This window comes from Rhinoraja longicauda, chromosome 10 (genome assembly GCF_053455715.1).
Source record: "Rhinoraja longicauda isolate Sanriku21f chromosome 10, sRhiLon1.1, whole genome shotgun sequence".
Taxonomy (NCBI): domain Eukaryota; kingdom Metazoa; phylum Chordata; class Chondrichthyes; order Rajiformes; family Arhynchobatidae; genus Rhinoraja; species Rhinoraja longicauda.
This window is the reverse complement of record NC_135962.1, coordinates 58438202-58460247: the sequence shown is the minus strand read 5'-3', so window position 1 is coordinate 58460247 and position 22046 is coordinate 58438202. Positions and strand designations below refer to the sequence as shown.

At 47.7% G+C, this 22046-nt stretch overlaps 1 protein-coding gene across 1 annotated transcript in view; it reads left to right on the top strand.

Moving 5' to 3' along the window:
- Positions 1-22046, top strand: part of ttc7b (tetratricopeptide repeat domain 7B) — a 256056-nt gene that overhangs the window by 80742 nt on the left and 153268 nt on the right. The window contains 1 exon segment of the mRNA XM_078406941.1: positions 16848-16926. Within this exon segment, the coding sequence (XP_078263067.1) occupies positions 16848-16926 (79 nt within the window).

Genomic DNA, 22046 nt, shown 5'->3' with positions numbered 1-22046 from the left:
ACTTCTTCACTACCTTGCACCTGACAGGGTTTGCCATGAAGAGGTGAGAAACATTATTAGAAAGTGTAATCCTTAGGAATGTCCTCGCCAAACATAAAATAATCACATTTTTACAGCGTCTTTCACGTTTCTCGGGATTTTCCCCGAGTGCTGTTTCCAACAGATAAGCTCTTTCAAAGTGTGGAAATGTGGAGCGCGTTCCCTCAAACACCGATGATATATCCGCCCGATCATCTTTTCGTAGAGTTGGCGGAAGAAAGATTGAACATTAACAGAGCTGCTATCAGCTGATTCAGTCCTGAGGGATATGGGCCAAACGCAGGCAGGTGGGACAAGTGCAGATGGGGCACGTTGGCCGGTGTGGGCAGGTTGGGCCGAAGGGCCTGTTTCCACGCTGTGTGACTCTCTCTAAGAGCTGCACGACATGTTGTAAGAGCGGTCCTGACTTACACTGCGATTACTATCTACCTCATTGGACTATTTGGATTTTAACTTGCACTGAACTTTGTTCCCTTTACCCTGTATCTGTACCCTGCACACAGCTTGCTTGTAATCATGCATAGTCGTTTTGTTGGTTGGATAGCAGGCAATAAAAAAAGCTTTTCACTGCACCTCGGTACACTTGATGCAGTTGCATAAGACGTTGGTGAGGCGGCATTTAGAATATAGTGTTCAGTTCTGGGCACCGTGTTATAGGAAAGATATTGTCAAACTTGAAAGGGTTCAGAAAAGATATACAAGGATGTTGCCAGGACCAGAGGGTGTGAGCTACAGGGAGAGGTTGAGTAGCCTGGGTCTCTATTCCATGGAGCGCAGGAGGATGAGGGGAGATCTTATAGAGGTGTACAAAATCATGGGAGGAATAGATCGGGTAGATGTGGAATCTCTTGCCCAGAGTAGGGGAATCGAGGACCAGAGGATATCGGTTCAAGGTGAAGGGGAAAAGATTTAATAGGAATCCAAGGGGTAACTTTTTCACACAGAGGGTGGTGGGTGTATGGAACAAGCTGCCAGAGGAGGTAGTTGAGGCTGGGACTATCCCAACCTTTAAGAAACAGTTAGACAGGTACATGGATAGGACAGGTTTGGAGGGATATGGACCAAGCGCAGGCAAGTGGGACTAGGATAGCAGGGACATTGTTGGCCAGTGTGGATGAGTTGGGCCGAAGGGCCTGTTTCCACACTGTATCACTCTATGACTTGTCAATAAACTAAACCATCAAAACTATCATTAGCTAAGAACCTTTTCAGCATATCTTTGGGCTTGATACAGGCAGCTTATATTTGCAGTGCAGAGATCGGTCCAGACACGAAACATCATTTGTCCATTTCCCTCCACAGATGCTGCCTGACCCACTGAGTTCCTCCAACACTTTGCTTTGTGCTATAAATCCAAGCTGTTCTTTCTCAATGTTGGCTTGTTCACATCAGTATCGGTGAAGGTCATTAAATGACCTGTGTAGGAAGGAACTGCACATGCTGGTTTAAACTGAAGGTAGACACAAAATGCTGGAGTAACTCAGCGGGACAGGCAGCATCTCTGGAGAAAAGGAATGGGTGACATTTCGGGTCGAGAGCCTTCTTCTGACTGAAGAAGGGTGTCGACCCGAAACGTCACCCATTCCTTCTCTCCAGAGATGCTGCCTGACCCGCTGAGTTACTCCAGCATTTTGTGTCTACCTTCATTAAGTGATCTTGCAGAGAAGTGAGCACTGAAAGGCCAGACTAGAAACAGTTTGCAGTTTCCTTTCCTGGAATAATATCTGCGAATTAGTTGTGCATTGTTTTGGCAGCTTTTTCATACCTTGTATATTAACCAATGTTATTGAACCCAACTTAGTTTAGTTTGGAGATGCAGCGCGGAAACAGGCCCTTTCGGCCCACCGGGTCCGCGCCGACCAGCGATCCCCGCACATTAACCTATACCCGTGGAATTCTCTGCCACAGAGTGGAATTCTCTGCCACAGAAGGTAGTTGAGGCAAGTTCATTGGCTATATTTAAGAGGGAGTTAGATGTGGCCCTTGTGGCTAAAGGGATCAGGGGGTATGGAGAGAAGGCAGGTATGGGATACTGAGTTGGATGATCAGCCATGATCATATTGAATGGCGGTGCAGGCTCGAAGGGCCGAATGGCCTACTCCTGCACCTATTTTCTACGTTTCTATACCCACCAGCAACAATTTTTATATTTACCAAGCCAATTAACGTACATACCTGCACGTCTTTGGAGTGTGGGAGGAAACCGAAGATCTCGGTGAAAACCCACGCAGGTCACGGGGAGAACGTACAAACTCCGCACAGACAGCACCCGTAGTCGGGATCGAACCCTGGTCTCCGGCGCTGCATTCACTGTGAGGCAGCAACTCTACCGCTGCGCCACCGTGCCGCCCAGGAACTGCGTCACTTAATAAAGCTTGATGTTGTCATCAATTTGGTTAAGCACTAAAGCCACTAAATTCCCACACCCAGCTCTGCCGGCTTCTCGAAGGTATTAAGAGCTCGGAAATGCCAGGAAACATAAATTACTGTATCAGAAATAAAATCCCTAAACCCAGTTCACACTGATCCCAGTCTCTGTGCGTAAGGATTCCTGCTGAGTCCGCTAACAATGTGCATCCATTGCACACTGGCAGATTACAATGGTTTTGCACGCCTTATCCGAAAATAATATTCTAGACACAAAGCCTGAGAAGGTAAATGGTATATTTCAATCTATCAAGCATCGTTTAGCAAAGTTTCTTTATGGCAGTAAAGTCTACAGTTGCAGCACTGGAACTCTGTGTGTTTAGTTTTATTTAGTTTAGTTTAGTTTAGAGATACAGCGTGGAAAAAGGCCCTTCTGCCCACTGAGTCCACGCCGACCATCGATCCCCGTCCACTAGTTCTACGTAATCCAACGTTCCCACCCATTCCTTACACACTGGGGGCAATTTCGCAGAGGGCCAATTCACCTACAAACCCCCACGTCTTTGGGATGTGGGAGGAAACCGGAGCACCCGGAGGAAACCCACACGGTCACGGGGAGAACGTGCAAACCCCACACGCACACACAGACAGCACCCAAGGTCAAGATCAAACCCAGGTGGCTGGCGCCCCGAGGCAGCAGCTCTACCCGCTGTGCCACTGTGCCAGCATGTTAGGGAGGACAATGCTTTTAAAATATATATACCCAGGTTCATCAGCAATCAAACAAAATACTCTTTTGGAATAGCATACATAGAAACATAGAAAATAGGTGCAGGAGGAGGCCATTCGGCCCTTCGAGCCAGGCTGATCATCCACAATCAGTAACCCGTGCCTGCCTTCTCCCCATATCCCTTGATTCCACTAGCCCCGAGAGCTCTATCTAACTCGCTTGTAAATGCATCCAGTGAATTGGCCTCCACTGCCCTCTATGGCAGAGAATTCCACAAATTCACAACTCTCTGGGTGGAAAAGTTTCTTCTCACCTCAGTTTTAAATGGCCTCCCCTTTATTCTTAGACTGTGGCCCCTGGTTCTAGACTCCCCCAACAGTGGGAACATTTTTCCTGCATCTAGCTTGTCCAGTCCTTTTATGATTTTATACGATCCCCTTTCACCCTTCTAAATTCCAGTGAATATAAGCCCAGTCTTTCCAATCTTTCCTCATATGTCAGTCCCGCCATCCCGGGGATTAACCTCATGAACATACGTTGCACTGCCTCAATAGCAAGGACGTCCTTCCTCAAATTAAGAGACCAAAACTGCACACAAGGTGCGGTCTCACCAAGGCCCTGTACAACTGCAGAAGGACCTCTTTACTCCTATACTCATACACAGATAGAAGTTAAGACCGTGAATGAAACTGCATTTTAAAAAATAGTCTTTTAAAAAAATGATTCATATCATAAGCACATTCACTAAGTCAGAGTCATACAGATTCCAGAACAGCTTCTTCCCAACAACTTTCAGGCTCTTGAATACCACACAACACTAACGTCAACTGTGAACTATAGACTGCCTTTGGTTGCACAAAGGACCACTTGAAGATACAGAGGGCAGATTACCGCTGATAACGCAATCATTTACACCGGGAGACATGAAATGGAAACTTGACACGCACAATGAATGATACGTGCGGCCAGTTACCATGAATCCCCCAGCATCACAGCCATTTCACTTAATCCATGCTGATAAATGTCACGTTCAAAAAGCCAAAGAAACCGCAGACATTTATTCCACTCCGCCTTTAAAGGCCAATTCACAACGTTCCATTAACGCAGAAAACAATGAGATCTCTTTTATTGCCGAAACAGTGCGGAATAAAAACTCGGGGCTTAACTGTATATTGCACCTTTCAAAAGCTACAGAGCTAAAGATGAGTTAAGTGGACAGCTAAAATTTTATTTTCATCAAGAATAGATTGATCTTGTCAGGAGATGAGATTGGGCATTGTAATAACCTTGGGGAAGAGCATGGCAGTAGATCACTTGTAGCTGGCTGAGGTAATGGCTTATTGTAGAAATCAGCCAGACTTACAACTGCAATAAACATTGAAGCCAAAGAACATGAGTGCACAGTGACACTGTAGATTTTCAGATTCATCTGAATTAGCTCTTCGCAATAGTTGCAGGAGGAGGCCATTCAGCCCTTCGAGCCAGCACCGCCATTCACTGTGATCATGGTTGATCATCCACAATCAGTACCCCGTTCCTGCCCTCGCCCATATCCCTTGACTCCGCTATCTTTAAGAGCTCTATCTAACTCTCTGTTGAAAGCATCCAGAGAATCGGCCTCCACTGCCTTCTGAGGCAGAGAATTCCACAGATTCACAACTCTCTGGGTGAAAAAGTTTTTCCTCATCTCCGTTCTAAATGGCCTGCCCTTTATTCTTAAATATGGCCCCCGGTTCTGGACTCCCCCAACATCGGGAACATGTTTCCTGCCACTAGCGTGTCCAATCCCTTAATAATCTTATATGTTTCAATAAGATCCCCTCTCATCCTTCTAAATTCCAGTGTACACAAGCCCAGTCGCTCCATTCTTTCAACATATGACAGTCATTTGATCCCACGAAAGGCTATTGACTAGCCTTTTGGAGGTGAGTTACTGTAGAGTATTTAGTCCTCATGAACGACGGGATTATGATCAAGGATGGGTCTCACCCTGGCCACTCCCTCTTCTCCCCTCTCCCATCGGGCAAAAGGTACAGAAGTGTGAAAACGCACACCTCCAGATTCAGGGGCAGTTTCTCCCTAGCTGTTACCAGGCAAATGAATCATCCTACCACAACCAGAGAGCAGTGCTGAACTACTATCTACCTCATTGGTGACCCTCGGACTATCTTTGATTGGACTTTACCTTACACTGAACGTTATTCCCTTATCATGTAGCTATACACTGTAAATGGCTCGATTCTAATCGTGTATTGTCTTTCCGCTGACTGGATAGCACGCAACAAAAGCTTTTCACTGTACCTCGGTACACGTGACAATAAACTCAACGGAACTTTCATCCGAAGCCAGGACTTAATTTCTTGCAAGATAGACACAAAATGCTGGAATAACTCAACGGGACAGGCAACATCTCTGGATAGAAGGAATGGGTGAAGTTTCAGGTCAAGACCCTTCTTCACACCCGAAACATCACCCATTCCCTCTCTCCAGAGATGCTGCCTGTCCCACTGAGTTACTCCAGCACTTTGTTTCTATCTCCAATGTAAACCAGCACCTGCAGTTCCTTTCTACACTTAATTTCTTGCACTTGTGAGCCACAGCCGTTGCCAGTCGGATTGCGTTCTGGAGTCAAATGGCTTATCTGTTCAAGATGTTGAGCAAAATGCAAAGTGCTGGAGGAACTCAGCGGGTCAGATCACTGTTACAAGTCATGCTACTGATGTTGTAGTTCATTTCAGAGACACAGCATAGAAACAGGCCCTTCGGCCCACTGAGCCCGTGCTGACCATCGGTCGCCCGTTCACCCTAGTTCTACATTGTCCCACTTTCTCATCCACTACCTGCATGCTAGGGGCAATTTATAGAAGCCAATTGACCTGCACGTCTTTGTGATGTGGGAGGAAACCAGAGCGCCTGGAGAAAACCCACGCGGTCATAGAGAGAACTTGCAAACTCCACACAGACAGCAACCAAGGTCAGGATCGAACCCGGGTCTCTGGTGCTGTGAGGCGGCAGCTACCAGCTGCACCATTGTGTGTAGTTGGAAAATCCATCCCAACCCCCATAATGCAGGGATGGCCTGTAATGTTATTCTGCATTGAGGTGTGAACAAAGAAACAAGGCAAGCTATGTTGAAAAGAAGACACAAAATGCTGGAGTAACTCAGCGGGTCAGGCAGCATCTGTGGAGAACATGAATAGGTGACGTTTCACAGAGTGCTGGAGTAACTCAGCGGGTCAGGCAGCATCTGTGGAGAACATGAATAGGTGACGTTTCACAGAGTGCTGGAGTAACTCAGCGGGTCAGGCAGCATCTGTGGAGAACATGAATAGGTGACGTTTCACAGAGTGCTGGAGTAACTCAGTGGGTCAGGCAGCAACTCTGGAGAACATGGATAGGTGACGTTTCACAGAGTGCTGGAGTAACTCAGCGGGTCAGGCAGCATCCCTGGAGAACATGGATAGGTGACGTTTCACAGAGTGCTGGAGTAACTCAGCGGGTCAGGCAGCATCTGTGGGGAACATGGATAGGTGACGTTTCACAGAGTGCTGGAGTAACTCAGCGGGTCAGGCAGCATCTGTGGGGAACATGGATAGGTGACGTTTCACAGAGTGCTGGAGTAACTCAGCGGGTCAGGCAGCATCTCTGGAGAACATGGATAGGTGACGTTTGGGGTCGGCACTTTTGTGTCTTTTTGCAGCAAAAACCTTTTTCTTTAGGCTGAAGAAGCACCCGAAACGTCACCCATCCTTTTCCTCCAGAGATGCTGCCTGACCCGCTGAGTTACTCCAGCACTCTGTGTCTATCTTTGGTGTAAACTAGCATCCGCAGTTCTTTGTTTCAGCATCTTGTTTCTTGAGTGGTGTAGAAAGGAATTGCAGATGCTGGTTTATACCGACGATAGACACAAAGTGCTGGAGTAACTCCCTCCCCCCTCTACTTTCAGTCTGAAGAAGGGACCCGACTCGAAACGCCACCCATCTTTTTCTCCAGCGATACTGCCTGACCCGCCTGGTCACTCCAGCAATATGTGTCCATCTTGTTTCTTGACTTTGACTTGATTGCATTTACGTTTAGTATTATCTGAGCCGTTTTCTCAGCACGCTGAACGAAGTTTCTCGCTGTTGCTCGGTACATGTGAGAATAGTAACGCTGAACCTAGGCTGCAGCAAGTCCATGGTCAGGTGGAGATGCTTCAGTCAGCACTCATTGGCTGCGGCACTAATTAAATGCAACTGGTTGGCAATGAATCTTCACAGCAGTCCAAGCCTGGCACTCGTGTCTGGATGGACTCGGATGCTCATTGGCACTGACACTGATCCGTCAAAACATTATGACCTGATGAGTCAACACACTATGACCACCTGCCTAATATGCTGTTGGTCCTCCGTGTGCAGCCCCATACGCAGCAGGGTGCGATACACTGTGTATTGTGACACATTCCTCCTGTGACCACCATTAACATTTTCTGTGACTTGTGCCACAGTCGACCTTCTGTCGGTTCGGACCAGACGGGATAGCCTTCGTTGCCCTCGCGCATCGATGAGCCTTGGGCGCCCAACACCCTGTCTGTCGCCGGTTTGTGGTTTGTCCCTCCTCGGACCACTGTCGGTAAGTACTCACCACTGCTGACCAGGAGCACCCCACAAGCCTTGCCGTTTCAGAGATGCTCTGACCCAGTCGTCTGGCCATAACTATTTGGCCCTTGTCAAAGTCGCTCAGGTCTTTAATCCTGCCCATTTCTCCTGCATCCAACACATCAACTTCAAGAACTGACTGTTCACTTGCTGCCTAATATATCCCACCCCTTGACAGTGCCATTGTAACAAGATAATCAATGTTATTCACTTCACCTGTCAGTGGTCATAATGTTTTGGCTCGTCGGTGTGTGCTGCCAACACAGTCACTGATCTCAGCGGAGACCTGTGACTGCTGCGGCAGAGAGACGGCTGGCTTGCAAATCCACATCAGGTGCCCACCGCCAAAGGCAGAGAGACACTGAGTTTCCATTTAGTTCATTGTCACGTGTACCGAGGTGCAGTGAAAAGCTTTTTGTTGTGTGCCAACCAGTCAGCGGAAAGACGATACACGATTACAATCGAGCCGTCCGCAGTGTACGGATACATGAGAAGGGAATAACATTTAATGCAAGGTAAAGTCCAGTCAAGGACAATCACCAGAGAAGTAGGCAGCAGTTCAGCACTGCTCTCTGGTTGTGGTAGGGCGGTTCAGTTGCCTGATAACAGCCGGGAAGAAACTGTCCCTGAATCTGGAGGTGTCCGTTTTCAGACCTCTTTACCTGTTGCCCGATGGGAGAGGGGAGGAGAGGGAGTGGCATTCGACACCACCACCATTGTCAAGTTTGCAGACGACACAACGGTGATCGGGTTGATCACCAACGGTGATGAAACAAAATACAGAGCGGAGGTGCAGAACCTGGCGGACTGGTGCTCTGATAACAACCTGTCCCTAAATACCACCAAGACCAAGGAGCTGATCATCAACTTCCGTAGGTCACACAACGGGGAATACGCCCTGATCTTTATCAATGGGGACAGTGTGGAGAGAGTGTCCAGCTTCAAGTTTCTGGGCAATCACATTTCGGAGGACCTAACATGGTCCAATAACACTGCTGCGCTGGTCAAGAAGGCACAGCAACGACTGTTCTACCTAAGAACACTGAAGAAGTCTGGTCTACCCCAACAGTTGCCGATGACATTCTACCGCTGCACCATAGAGAGCATCCTAACACATGGCATCCCTGTGTGGTACCTCAGCTGCACGGAGGCAGAGAGGAAAGCTCTTCAGCGGGTAGTCCATAGAGCTCAGAGGACCATCGGAACACAGCTACCAGCCATGGAGGGCATCTACAACACACGATGCCTCAGAAAAGCCACCAGCATCCACAAAGACTCTTCACACCCCTGCAACAGTCTGTTCGAACTTCTACTATCGGGCAGACGATACAAGGCCTTCTATGCCCGCACCTCCAGACTCAGAAATAGCTTCATCCCCAGGGCCATAGCTGCTATGAACCGGTCCTGCTGAGCCGGATGGTCACATCGCACAGTGAACCGGCACAGATCTACTTGCACTTTATTCTGTCTTAAAACTGTTACAATTTGTTTCATTGGGTTGTTTAAATTAAGACTGACTAGCTAATTCATTTATTGCATCGTATGGGAGGCGCATTCCCAATCTCGTTGTACCCCTGCACAATGACAATAAAGATATATAGTATTGTATTGTATTGTATTGTGACTGCACCTTGACTGAACCCTTCCCACCACCTTCAGGGCTATTCTGTGGAAAGTGAACCAAAATGCCACACACGTGACCAGACGTCTTCACGTAAAAGTTCTTGCAAGAGATCAATCTTATTCATTGCTATTTTCCTACCTACAGAACTATAATGCATGCCTTTTTTTAAATTCACAGGGTTTGGAAGATTAAACAGAGTTATGGAAAAAAATGCTTCCGTGTGAGGTCACAGAGTTTGTGAGATAAATCATTGCATATTGGAGGAATTGAAATGCTTTTGGCAGTGTGGGTTCTCTTGGTTCACCTTTCACTTGGAGAAGAAACATCTCACATCACCCATTCCCTCTCTCCTAGATGCTGCCTGACCTGCTGAGTTACTCCAGCATTTTGTGATACCTTAGTCTCAGAAGAGGTGGGTTCAGCAACCTGATGCTTCAGGAACCTCGGGATCCTTCTGTGCATTTTGCAAAGTGCCTCAATATTTTGCAATTAAATCTCTAAAGTCAAACAGTTGGAAGCGATGAGCGTTAGCAGGATTATGCATCTTGTTGGTAAATAGTCTCAATGCCTTTCACGGTGATAAGACAACACTGTGATAATACACAGCAGCTGGCTTTCATGATGTTTCTTCAGTCAATACTGCAGCCGGTTGCCGAGCTGGCGAGCGGCAGATGCATTTACGGGGATTGCGTTCTTGCTGGTGGGCATCTGCAAAGTAACACAGAGCAGCGTGTTAACGGCCAATGTGAAACGTGCGCCTCCGCGGAGGCGTCCGGGGAGGACCCGGCGGCGTTAGCGGAGAGGTCGGTGCGGCGGCCGACCGACAGACGAGGACGGACACGTGGAAGTGAGGACGCCGCTGCCGAGGGAAGGAACAGTGGAGGACTCGGCGTGGGGGGGACTGCCGTGAGGGGGAGGGAAGAGCAACGGAGACCCGGCTTGGGGGAGACCACCGTGAGGGGGGGAGGAGAACGGGGACCCGGCGAGGGGGGGGACCACCGTGGGGGGGGGGGGGGGGGGAGAACAACGGGGACACGGTGTGGAGGGAGGGGAAGAACGGGGTCCCGGCGTGGGGGGAAACCGTCGTGGGGGGGGGGGAGAGAACGGGGGGACCACCGTGGGGGGGGGAGAGAACGGGGGGACCGCCATGGCGGGGGGAAGAGCAACGGGGACCCGGCGTGGGGGGGGGGGGAAGAGCAACGGGGACCCGGCGTGGGGGGGGGAGAGCAACGGGGACCCGGCGTGGGGGGACCGCCGTGGGGGGGGGGAAGAGCAACGGGGACCCGGCATGGGGGGGGAGAACGGGGGGACCGCCGTGGGGGGGGGGGGGGGGGGAAGAGCAATGGGGACACGGCGTGGGGGGCCGCTGTGGGGGGGGGGAAGAGCAACGGGGACATGGTGTGGGGGGGGGGGAAGAACCGGGGAGAACAACGGGGACCCGGCGTGGGGGGGGGGGGGGGGGAAGGGGGGAAGAACAGAGGGAACTGGCGCGGGGTGGGGGGATTTGTAACTTTGTAAGCACCCTTTATGGGTGATGATTTGGGAGCGTGCCTCGCCGTGACCTTGGGAACACGCCTGTCCGCGACCTTGGGAGCAAGCAAAGAATTTCACTGATTTGTCACATGTGACAATAATCTATCTATCTATCTATCTATCTATCTATCTATCTATCTATCTATCTATCTATCTATCTATCTATCTATCTATCTATCTATCTATCTATCTATCTATCTATCTATCTATCTATCTATCCATCCATCCATCCATCCATCCATCCATCCATCCATCCATCCATCCATCCATCCATCTATCTATCTATCTATCTATCTGACAGTTTCCTCCCTGCTGCTATCAGGCAACTGAACCGTCCTAACACCAACTAGAGAGTGGTCCTGACAGGCCCTTCGGCCCACCTAGTCCGCGCTGACCTGCGATCCCCGCACATTAACACTATCCGACACACACTAGGGACAATTTACATTTATACCATGCCGATTAACCTACAAACCTGTACGTCTTTGGAGTGTGGGAGGAAACTGAAGATCTCGGAGAAAACTCACGCAGGTCACGGGGAGAACGTACAAACTCTGTACAGACGGCTCCCGTAGACGGGATGGAACCCGGGTCTCCGGCGCTGTGAGCGCTGCAAGGCAGCAACTCTACCGCTGTGCCACTGTGCCGCCCTATATCTGTAGAGTTTCTCCATTACAGAGATCAGTCTCACACGGCAGCCTCTCCCTACAAGCCTCCACTTTGTAATATTTGGCTTGAGCTTTCAAGCAAAGAACACACTGAAACCACGAGCCACTTTTCATTTCTCGGTTTGATCATAATATTGACATTCATCTTCCTAAATGGTAGGCTCTGTTAACAATGGAGAGATTGCACGTTACAGAAATGTAAATGTTTGTGCAAGGCGACTTTAATACTCCATTTACAATACAATGGTAATATTTTGTTCTGGCTGTGAATATGATGAATTCTCAAGACTGCACGCGTAAGTCACTTTGAGGTTAACGTTGTTATTTTAACTTAAAAAAGAATCTGTGTTCTGACTGGTAAGTCACAACAATAGCCCAACCCTGTAAGATTTTATGACTCTCGGCTGGTTTACATAAAAAGACACTAGAAGTGGTGGAGTAACTCAGCGGGTCAGGCAGCATCCTTGGAGATCATGGATAGGTGACTTTTCGGGTAGGGACCCTTCTTCCACCTGATTAGTTTAGTCATTGAATGATACAGTGTGGAAACAGGCCCTTCGGCCCAACTTGCCCACACCAGCCAACATGTCCCAGCTGCACTAGTCCCACCGGCCATATCCCTCCAAACCTGTCCTATCCATGTACTTGTCCAACTGTTTCTTAAACGTTGGGATAGTCCCAGCCTCAACTACCTCCTCTGGCAGCTTGTTCCATACACCCACCACCCTTTGTGTGAAAAAGTTACCACACAGATTCCTATTAAATCTTTTCCCCTTCACCTTGAACCTTTGTCCTCTGGTCCTCGATTCCCCTACTCTGGGCAAGAGACTGTGTGCATCTACCCGATCTATTCCTCTCATGATCTTATACACCTGTATAAAATCGCCCCTCATTCTCCTGCGCTCCATGGAGTAGATACCCAGCCTACTCAACCTCTCCCTATAGCTCACAACCTCTAGTCCTGGCAACATCCTCGTAAATCTTCTCTGAACCCTTTCAAGCTTTCCTCTCACATGGTGCCCAGAACTGAACACAATATTTTAAATGTGGTCTCACCAACGTCTTGTACAACTGCAACATGACCTCCCAACCTCTACACTCAATACTCTGACTCATGAAGGCCAAAGTGCCAAAAGCCTTTTTGACCACATTGTTTAATTTAGTTTAGTTTAATTTAGAGATACAGTGTGGAAACAGGTTTCCAGCCCACCGAGACCGTGGCAACCAAAGATCGCCCATACACTAGCTTGATTCAAGATTCAATTTAATTGTCACACGTACCAATTAAGGTACAGTGAAATTTGAGTTACCACACTGGGGACAATTTACATAAGTCAATTAACCTACAAACCTGCACGCCTTTGGAAACTGGGAGGAAACCGGAGCACCCGGAGAAAACCCACACAGTCACAGGGAGAACGTACAAACTCTGTACACACGGCACCCGTAGACAGGATCTCCGGTGCTGTGAGGCAGCAACTCTGCCGCTATGCCACTGTGCAGCCCTTGGTGGGGGGGGGGGGGGGGGGGGGGAAGGGAAGAATGAGAGCTGGAAGAGAGGACAATAGACAATAGACAATAGGTGCAGGAGGAGGCCATTCGGCCCTTCAAGCCAGCACCGCCATTCAATGTGATCATGGCTGATCATTCTCAATCAGTACCCCGTTCCTGCCTTCTCCCCATACCCCCTGACTCCGCTATCCTTAAGAGCTCTATCTAGCTCTCTCTTGAATGCATTCAGTGAATTGGCCTCCACTGCCTTCTGAGGCAGAGAATTCCACAGATTCACAACTCTCTGACTGAAAAAGGTTTTCCTCATCTCCGTTCTAAATGGCCTACCCCTTATTCTTAAACTGTGGCCCCTTGTTCTGGACTCCCCCAACATTGGGAACATGTTTCCTGCCTCTAATGTGTCCAACCCCTTAATAATCTTATATGTTTCGATAAGATCCCCTCTCATCCTTCTAAATTCCAGTGTATACAAGCCTAGTCGCTCCAGTCTTTCAACATATGACAGTCCCGCCATTTTGGAAATCAACCTAGTAAAGCTACGCTGCACGCCCTCAATAGCAAGAATATCCGCATGCCCTCAATAGCAAGAATATCCTTCCTCAAATTTGGAGACCAAAACTGCACACAGTACTCCAGGTGCGGTCTCACTAGGGCCCTGTACAACTGCAGAAGGACCTCTTTGCTCCTATACTCAACTCCTCTTGTTATGAAGGCCAACATTCCATTGGCTTTCTTCACTGCCTGCTGTACCTGCATGCTTCCTTTCAGTGACTGTGACGAGCAGGACAAAGCCTGCTGAGTGATAGGTAGATACACGCGGGAAGCAGATGGTTGGGCAAAGGCCAGAGATAAAAAGACAAAAGGCGCGACTTGTGTAGTCAGAGGAAGGAATGGAAGTGGAAGAGGAGGGAGGGGAGGGAAGGAATGGGTGCGAGTCCAGACGGGGCATGGGGAACGGGCAAGAAGGTGTCCATTCACTGCTGCTCAGGTGCAGCTGCAAGGATGGTGGGAACTGGTTTGGTTGTCAGCGGGGATGTGGCTCTACGGCAGAATCTGCGGGGGGGGGGGGGAATGGACTGACGAAGTTTCGTGCCGTAGTCGTCTTCAGATCCGAAACGTGGCGTGTCCATTCCCCCCGCAGATGCTGCCTGACCCGCTGAGTTCCTCCAGCTCTCTGCATTTTAATCAAGATTCCCAGACATGCAGTGTCTTGTGTCTCCACATGGCTCCATACAGTGCCCTCCACAATGTTTGGGACAAAGACCCATCATTTATTTATTTGCCTCTGTACTCCACAATTTGAGATTTGTAATAGAAAAAAATCACATGTGGTTAAAGTGCACGTTGTCAGATTTTAATAAAGGCCATTTTTATACATTTTGGTTTCACCATGTAGAAATTACAGCAGTGTTTATACATAGTCCCCCAATTTCAGGGCACCATAATGTTTGGGACACAGCAATGTCATGTAAATAAAAGTAGTCATGTTTAGTGTTTTGTTGCATATCCTTTGCATGCAATGACTGCTTGAAGTCTGCGATTCATGGACATCACCAGTTGCTGGATGTCTTCTCTGGTGATGCTCTGCCAGGCCTGTATTGCAGCCATATTTAGCTCATGCTTGTTTTGGGAGCTAGTCCCCTTCAGTTTTCTCTTCAGCATATCAAAGGCATGCTCAATTGGGTTCAGATCGGGTGATTGACTTGGCCACTCAAGAATTTACCATTTTTTAACTTTGAAAAACTCCTTTGTTGCTTTAGCAGTATGTTTGGGATCATTGTCTTGCTGTAGAATGAACCGCCGGCCAATGAGTTTTGAGGCATTTGTTTGAACTTGAGCAGATAGGATGTGTTTATACACCAACATTCATTATGCTACTCTCATCAGGAGTTGTATCATCAATGAAGATAAGTGAGCCAGTACCTTCAGCAGCCATACATGCCCAGGCCATAACACCCCCACCACCGTGTTTCACAGATGAGGTGGTATGCTTTGGATCTTGGGCAGGTCTTTCTCTCCTCCATACTTTGCTCTTGCCATCACTCTGATACAAGTTAGTCTTCGTCTCATCTGTCCACAAGACCTTTTTCCAGAACTGCGGTTGCTCTTTTAAGTACTTCTTGGCAAACTGTAACCTGGCCATCCTATTTTTGCGGCTAACCAGTGGTTTGCATCTTGCAGTGTAGCCTCTGTATTTCTGTTCATGATGTCTTCTGCGGACAGTGGTCATTGACAAATCCACACCTGACTCCTGAAGAGTGTTTCTGATCTGTCGGACAGGTGTTTGGGGATTTTTCTTTATTATAGAAAGAATTCTTCTGTCATCAGCTGTGGAGGTCTTCCTTGGCCTGCCAGTCCCTTTGTCATTGGTAAGCTCACCAGTGCTCTCTTCCTTCTTAATGATGTTCCAAACAGTTGATTTTGGTAAGCCTAAGGTTTGGCTGATGTCTCTAACAGTTTTATTCATGTTTCTCAGTCTCATAATGGCTTCTTTGACTTTCATTGGCAAAACTCATTGGCCGGCGGTTCATTCTACAGCAAGACAATGATCCCAAACATACTGCTAAAGCAACAAAGGAGTTTTTCAAAGTATATAAAGAGTATAAAAATACCTTTTATTAAAATCTGACAATGTGCACTTTAACCGCATGCGATTTTTTTTCTATTACAAATCTCAAATTGTGGAATACAGAGGCAAATAAATAAATGATGGGTCTTTGTCCCAAACATTATGGAGGGCTCTGTACATGGCTTAGCAATGACATTCCTTTCAGTAGAGGCTGTCTAAAGACATTGCCCAATAAATACCTCTGAGACTATGCATTGCCCAAGGCTACAGTTAGCATCTGCTTGCTTCTGTTTGCAAAGAAGGCACACTAAGTAGCTCAATTGTAAATAAAGACTCTCCCCTTCCACATTTTCCAAACCGCAAGGGCAGATGTTGCCAGGACCCGAGGGCATCAGCTATGGAGAGGTTGGGCAGGCTAGGACTTTATTACTTGATGCTCAGGAGGCTGAGGGTTGAGTAGGAAAATAACTGCAGATGCTGGTACAAATCGAAGGTATCACAAAAAGCTGGAGTAACTCAGCAGGCCAGGCAGCATCTCAGTAGAGAAGGAATGGGTGACGTTTCGGGTCGAGACCCTTCTTCAGACTGAAGAAGGGTCTCGACCCGAAACGTCGCCCATTCCTTCTCTCCTGAGGAGGCTGTTGATCGCATGCACCCCACCCCGCCCCCACTCCAACATGTCTGAAGAATAGTACCTTCCTACACCCTGGCGACAAAGTGCAGAAGCCAATCAACCGAAAAACCTGCACATCTTTGGAGTGTGGGAGGAAGCCGGAGCACCTGGAGAAAACCCCACGCAGGTCACGGGGAGTGCGTACAAACGCCGTACAGACTGCGCCCGAGGTCAGGATGGAACCCGGGTCTCTGGCGCTGTGAGGCAGCAACTCTACTGCTGCGCCACCCTGCAACCCAACTCCATCTGGAGCATGAAGAAGGGTCTCGACCTGAAACGTCTCCCATTCTTTCCCTCCAGAGATGCTGCCTGTCCCGCTGAGTTACTCCAGCTTTTTGTGTCTGTCTTCGGTTTAAACCAGCATCTGTAGTTCCTTCCTACACATTCCGTCTTCCTGGGGTACTGTGCTCAAAACTAGAGTAAAACCTATTTTTGTGTTCGTTTCTTCATTTTTTTAATTTAAAAAAATGGTGTTGATTTTTTTTCATTCCACAGAAACCTGACAAGGGGAGTGACGCGGTTTCGGGAAATCTTGAGAGCTGTGGAGACGCGGACCACGCAGAACCTGCGGATGGTGGGTGACCTGACACGCCACACAGTGGGTGGGGGGGGTGCCAGTGTGTTACATAGAAACATAGAAAGTAGGTGCAGGAGTAGGCCATTCGGCCCTTCGAGCCTGCACCGCCATTCAATATGATCATGGCTGATCATCCAACTCAGTATCCCGTTCCTGCCTTCTCTCCATACCCCCTGATCCTTTTAGCCACAAGGGCCACATCTAACTCCCTCTTAAATATAGCCAATGAACTGGCCTCAACTACCTTCTGTGGCAGAGAATTCCACAGATTCACCACTCTCTGTGTGAATAAAAACGTTCTCATCTCGGTCCTAAAAGACTTCCCCCTTATCCTTAAACTGTGACCCTTTGTTCTGGACTTCCCCAACATCGGGAACAATCTTCCTGCATCTAGCCTGTCCAACCCCTTAAGAATTTTGTAAGTTTCTATAAGATCCCCCCTCAATCCTCTAAATTCCAGCGAGTACAAGCCGAGTATCCAGTCTTTCTTCATATGAAAGTCCTGCCATCCCAGGAATCAATCTGGTGAACCTTCTCTGTACTCCCTCTATGGCAAGAATGTCTTTCCTCAGATTAGGAGACCAAAACTGTACACAATACTCCAGGTGTGGTCTCACCAATGCCCTGTACAACTGCAGCAGAACCTCCCTGCTCCTATTCTCAAATCCCCTCGCTATGAATGCCAACATACCATTCGCTTTCTTCACTGCCTGCTGCACCTGCATGCCTACTTTCAATGACTGGTGTACCACGACACCCAGGTCTCGCTGCATCTCCCCTTTTCCTAATCGGCCACCATTCAGCTGGCTGGCTCGTGGCCATCTTCGCCAACAGCTCCAAATGGAATTGCGTGCCAGCCTTGGCCATCAATAACTATCTTCTACAGGTGTGCCCTGATGTTGCTGACGGGTTCAGGGCACCAAGTCTGCTTTTACTGGAGCCCGGCAGGTTGCGGGAAAGCCCGATAGAATTATATAAAATGACCAGAGACATAGATAATGTAAGAAAATAACTGCAGATGCTGGTACAAATCGAAGGTATTTATTCACAAACTGCTGGAGTAACTCAGCAGGTCAAGCAGCATCTCAGGAGAGAAGGAATTGGCGATGTTTCGGGTCAATAGACAATAGGCAATAGGTGCAGGAGGAGGCCATTCGGCCCTTCGAGCCAGCACCGCCATTCAATGTGATCATGCCTGACCATTCTCAATCAGTACCCCGTTCCTGCCTTCTCCCCATACCCCCTGACTCCACTATCCTTAAGAGCTCTATCTAGCTCTCTCTTGAATGCATTCAGAGAATTGGCCTCCACTGCCTTCTGAGGCAGAGAATTCCACAGATTCACAACTCTCTGACTGAGAGTATATACACACACACACACATACTCACATATATCTATATATAAATGTGTGTGTGTGTATATATATATATATATATATATATACCCGTGGTAGCGGCAGCTCGCCTCCGACCACGTGATCACGTGTATTCAATGCATTTTGACTTACAATGTTTTTGGTTTCCGATGGGTTTCTCAGAATGGAACCTCATTGTAATCTGAGGAGCTCCTGTACTCACACACTCACACATATATATATATAGAAATATATATATATATATATACACACACACACACACACACACACACACACACACACACACACACACACACACACTGTCATATGAGGAAAGATTGGAAAGACTGGGCTTGTAATCACTGGAGTTTAGAAGGATGAGAGGGATTAAAAGTACCATTAACAAATTTGCAGATGATACAAAGCTGGGTGGCAGTGTGAACTGTGAGGAAGATGCTATGAGGTTGCAGGGTGACTTGGACAGGTTGTGTGAGTGAGCGGATGCATGGCAGATGCAGTTTAATGTGGATAAGTGTGAGGTTATCCACTTTGGTGTTAAAAATAGGAAGGCAGAGTATTATCTGAATGGTGTCAAGTTAGGAAAAGGGGACGTACAACGAGATCTGGGTGTCCTAGTGCATCAGTCACTGAAAGGAAGCATGCAGGTACAGCAGGCAGTGAAGAAAGCCAATGGAATGTTGGCCTTTATAACAAGGGGAGTTGAGTATAGGAGCAAAGAGGTCCTTCTGCAGTTGTACAGGGCCCTAGTGAGACCGCACCTGGAGTACTGTGTGCAGTTTTGGTCTCCAAATTTGAGGAAGGATATTCTTGCTATTGAGGGCATGCAGCGTAGGTTTACTAGGTTAATTCCCGGAATGGCGGGACTACCATATGTTGAAAGACTGGAGCAAATAGGCTTGTATACACTGGAATTTAGAAGGATGAGAGGATCTTATAGAGACGTATAAAATTATAAAAGGACTGGACAAGCTAGATGCAGGAAAAATGTTCCCAATGATGGGGGATTCCAGAAGCAGGGGCCACAGTCTAAGAATAAAGGGGAGGCCATTTAAAACTGAGATGAGAAGGAACTTTTCCACCCAGAGAATTGTGAATTTGTGGAAGTCTCTGCCACAGAGGGCAGTGGAAGCCAATCACTGGATGGATTTAAGAGAGAGTTAGGTAGAGCTCTAGGGGCTAGTGGAATCAAGGGATATGGGGAGAAGGCAGGCACGGGTTACTGATTGTGGACGATCAGCCATGATCACAATGAATGGAGGTGCTGGCCTCCTCCTGCACCTATTTTCTATGTTTCTATGCTTCTATGTTTCACACATATAAATTTATATATATAATGAAGATAGACAAAATGCTGGAGTTACTCAGTGGGACAGGCAGCACCTCTGGAGAGAAGGAATGGGTGACGTTTTGGCTTGGGACCCTTCGTTCCTACACACATATATGTCGTTTTATTTTTTTTTGTGTATGTATGTTTGCGTGTGTGTATATGTATATATATATATATATATATATATCACAAAATGCTGGAGTAACTCAGCAGGTCAGGCAGCATCTCAGGAGAGAAGGAATGGGTGAAGTTTTGGGTCGAGACCCTATATATATATGTGTGTGTATATATATATATATATACACACACGCACATACATATATATATATATATTTTTTCATATTTCATATTTCAGATACAGCGCGGAAACAGGCCTTTTCGGCCCACCAAGTCCGTGCCGCCCAGCGATCCCCGCACATTAACACTATCCTACACACACTAGGGACAATTTTTACATTTACCCTGTCAATTAACCTACATACCTGCACGTCTTTGGAGTGTGGGAGGAAACCGAAGATCTCGGAGAAAACCCACGCAGGTCAAGGGGAGAACGTACAAACTCCTTACAGTACAGCACCCGTAGTCAGGATCGAACCTGAGTCTCCGGCGCTGCATTCGCTGTAAAGCAGCAACTCTACCGTTGCGCCACCGTGCCACCCTATGTGCACATAAAAAACAAAACAGTGCAATAATAACATTATTAGTCTATTGTAGTTCAGAGTTTATTTGTCTTATCTTGTTGATACTGCACCAACCACCGCTGTTGGGCTGTGAACGCGCAGTCCCTCATGCATGCAGTTGCAGATTTAACATGTAGTGTTTGCAAGCAACAGTTTAAAAGATTAACTATCGGCAGCAGATTTTATATGCGGTGCCATCAGGCAAAGGTACAGAAGTGTGAAAACGCACACCTCCAGATTCAGGGACCGTTCCTTCCCGGCTGTTATCAGGCAAGTGCACCATCCTACCACCAACTAGAGAGCAGTCTTGTCTTCCCGTCTACCTCACTGGAGACCCTCAGAATAATCTTTAATCGGACGTTACTGGACTTTATCTTGCGCTAAACGTTATTCCCTTTATCCTGTGTCTGGGCACTGTGGACGGCTCGATTGTAATCGTGTACTGTCTTCCCGCTGACTGGTTGGCACGCAACAAAAGCCACAGTTTAAGAATAAGGGGTAGGCCATTTAGAACTGAGATGAGGAAAATCTTTTTCAGTCAGAGAGTTGTGAATCTGTGGAATTCTCTGCCTCAGAAGGCAGTGGAGGGCAATTCTCTGAATGCATTCAAGAGAGAGCTAGATAGAGCTCTTAAGGATAGCGGAGTCAGGGGGTATGGGGAGAAGGCAGGAACGGGGTACTGATTGAGAATGATCAGCCATGATCACATTGAATGGCGGTGCTGGCTCAAAGGGCCGAATGGCCTCCTCCTGCACCTATTGTCTATTGTCTAAAAGCTTTTCACTGTACCTCGGTACACGTGACAATAAACTAAACTAAACTAAACTAAAAGGAATGAATGCGTGGTGTTTTAGCACAATGACTGCACAGCACCATTCCCCACCCACATCCTAAATATTCCTCTCGCCTGTCACTGATACGCAATGTAGGAATGACGATGCTCGCCTTCCTTGTTAATCTCCACAAGGTTGAAACAAATAACAATTAGCAGCAATGAGAAATTGCTGTAGTCTTGTTCTCTGTCACACGTTTGGAAGCCTCTTGCTCTTTTTGTAAAGCATCATTAACTCAGCAGTGTATCGCCAAGGCTGCGCTTATTTACAGTGCGTTCATGGTTGCATTGAAAATTCACGAATTTCCTTTAGTTTGGAGACACAAACCCTTCGGCCCACCGAGTCCACGCTGACCGGCGATTAACACGATCCTACACGATCTCTAAACTAAACTAAACTAAAATGGGATAACATGGAACTAGCGTTCACGCTAGCGTTCACGATAGTTCCATGTTATCCCATTTTAGTTTAGTTTAGTTTAGAGATACAGAGATGCAGTGCGGAAACAGGCCCTTCGGCCCACCGGGTCCGTGCTGACCGGCGATCCCCGCACATTGAAATTATCCGACACCCACTAGAGACAATTTTTACATTTGCCAAGCCAATTAACCGACAAACCTGTGCGTCTTTGGAGTGTGGGAAGAAACCGAGAACATTTTTCCTGCATCTAGCTTGTCCAGTGCTTTCATAATTTTATACGTCTCTATAAGATCCCCTCTCATCCTTCTCAACTCCAACGAATACAAGCTCAGTCTTTCCAACCTTTCCTCGTATGACAGTCCCGCCATCCCGGGGATTAACCTGGTGAACCTACGCTGCACTGCCTCAACAGCGAGGACGTCCTTCCTCAAATTAGGAGACCAAAACTGCACACAGTACTCCAGGTGCGGTCTCACCAGGGC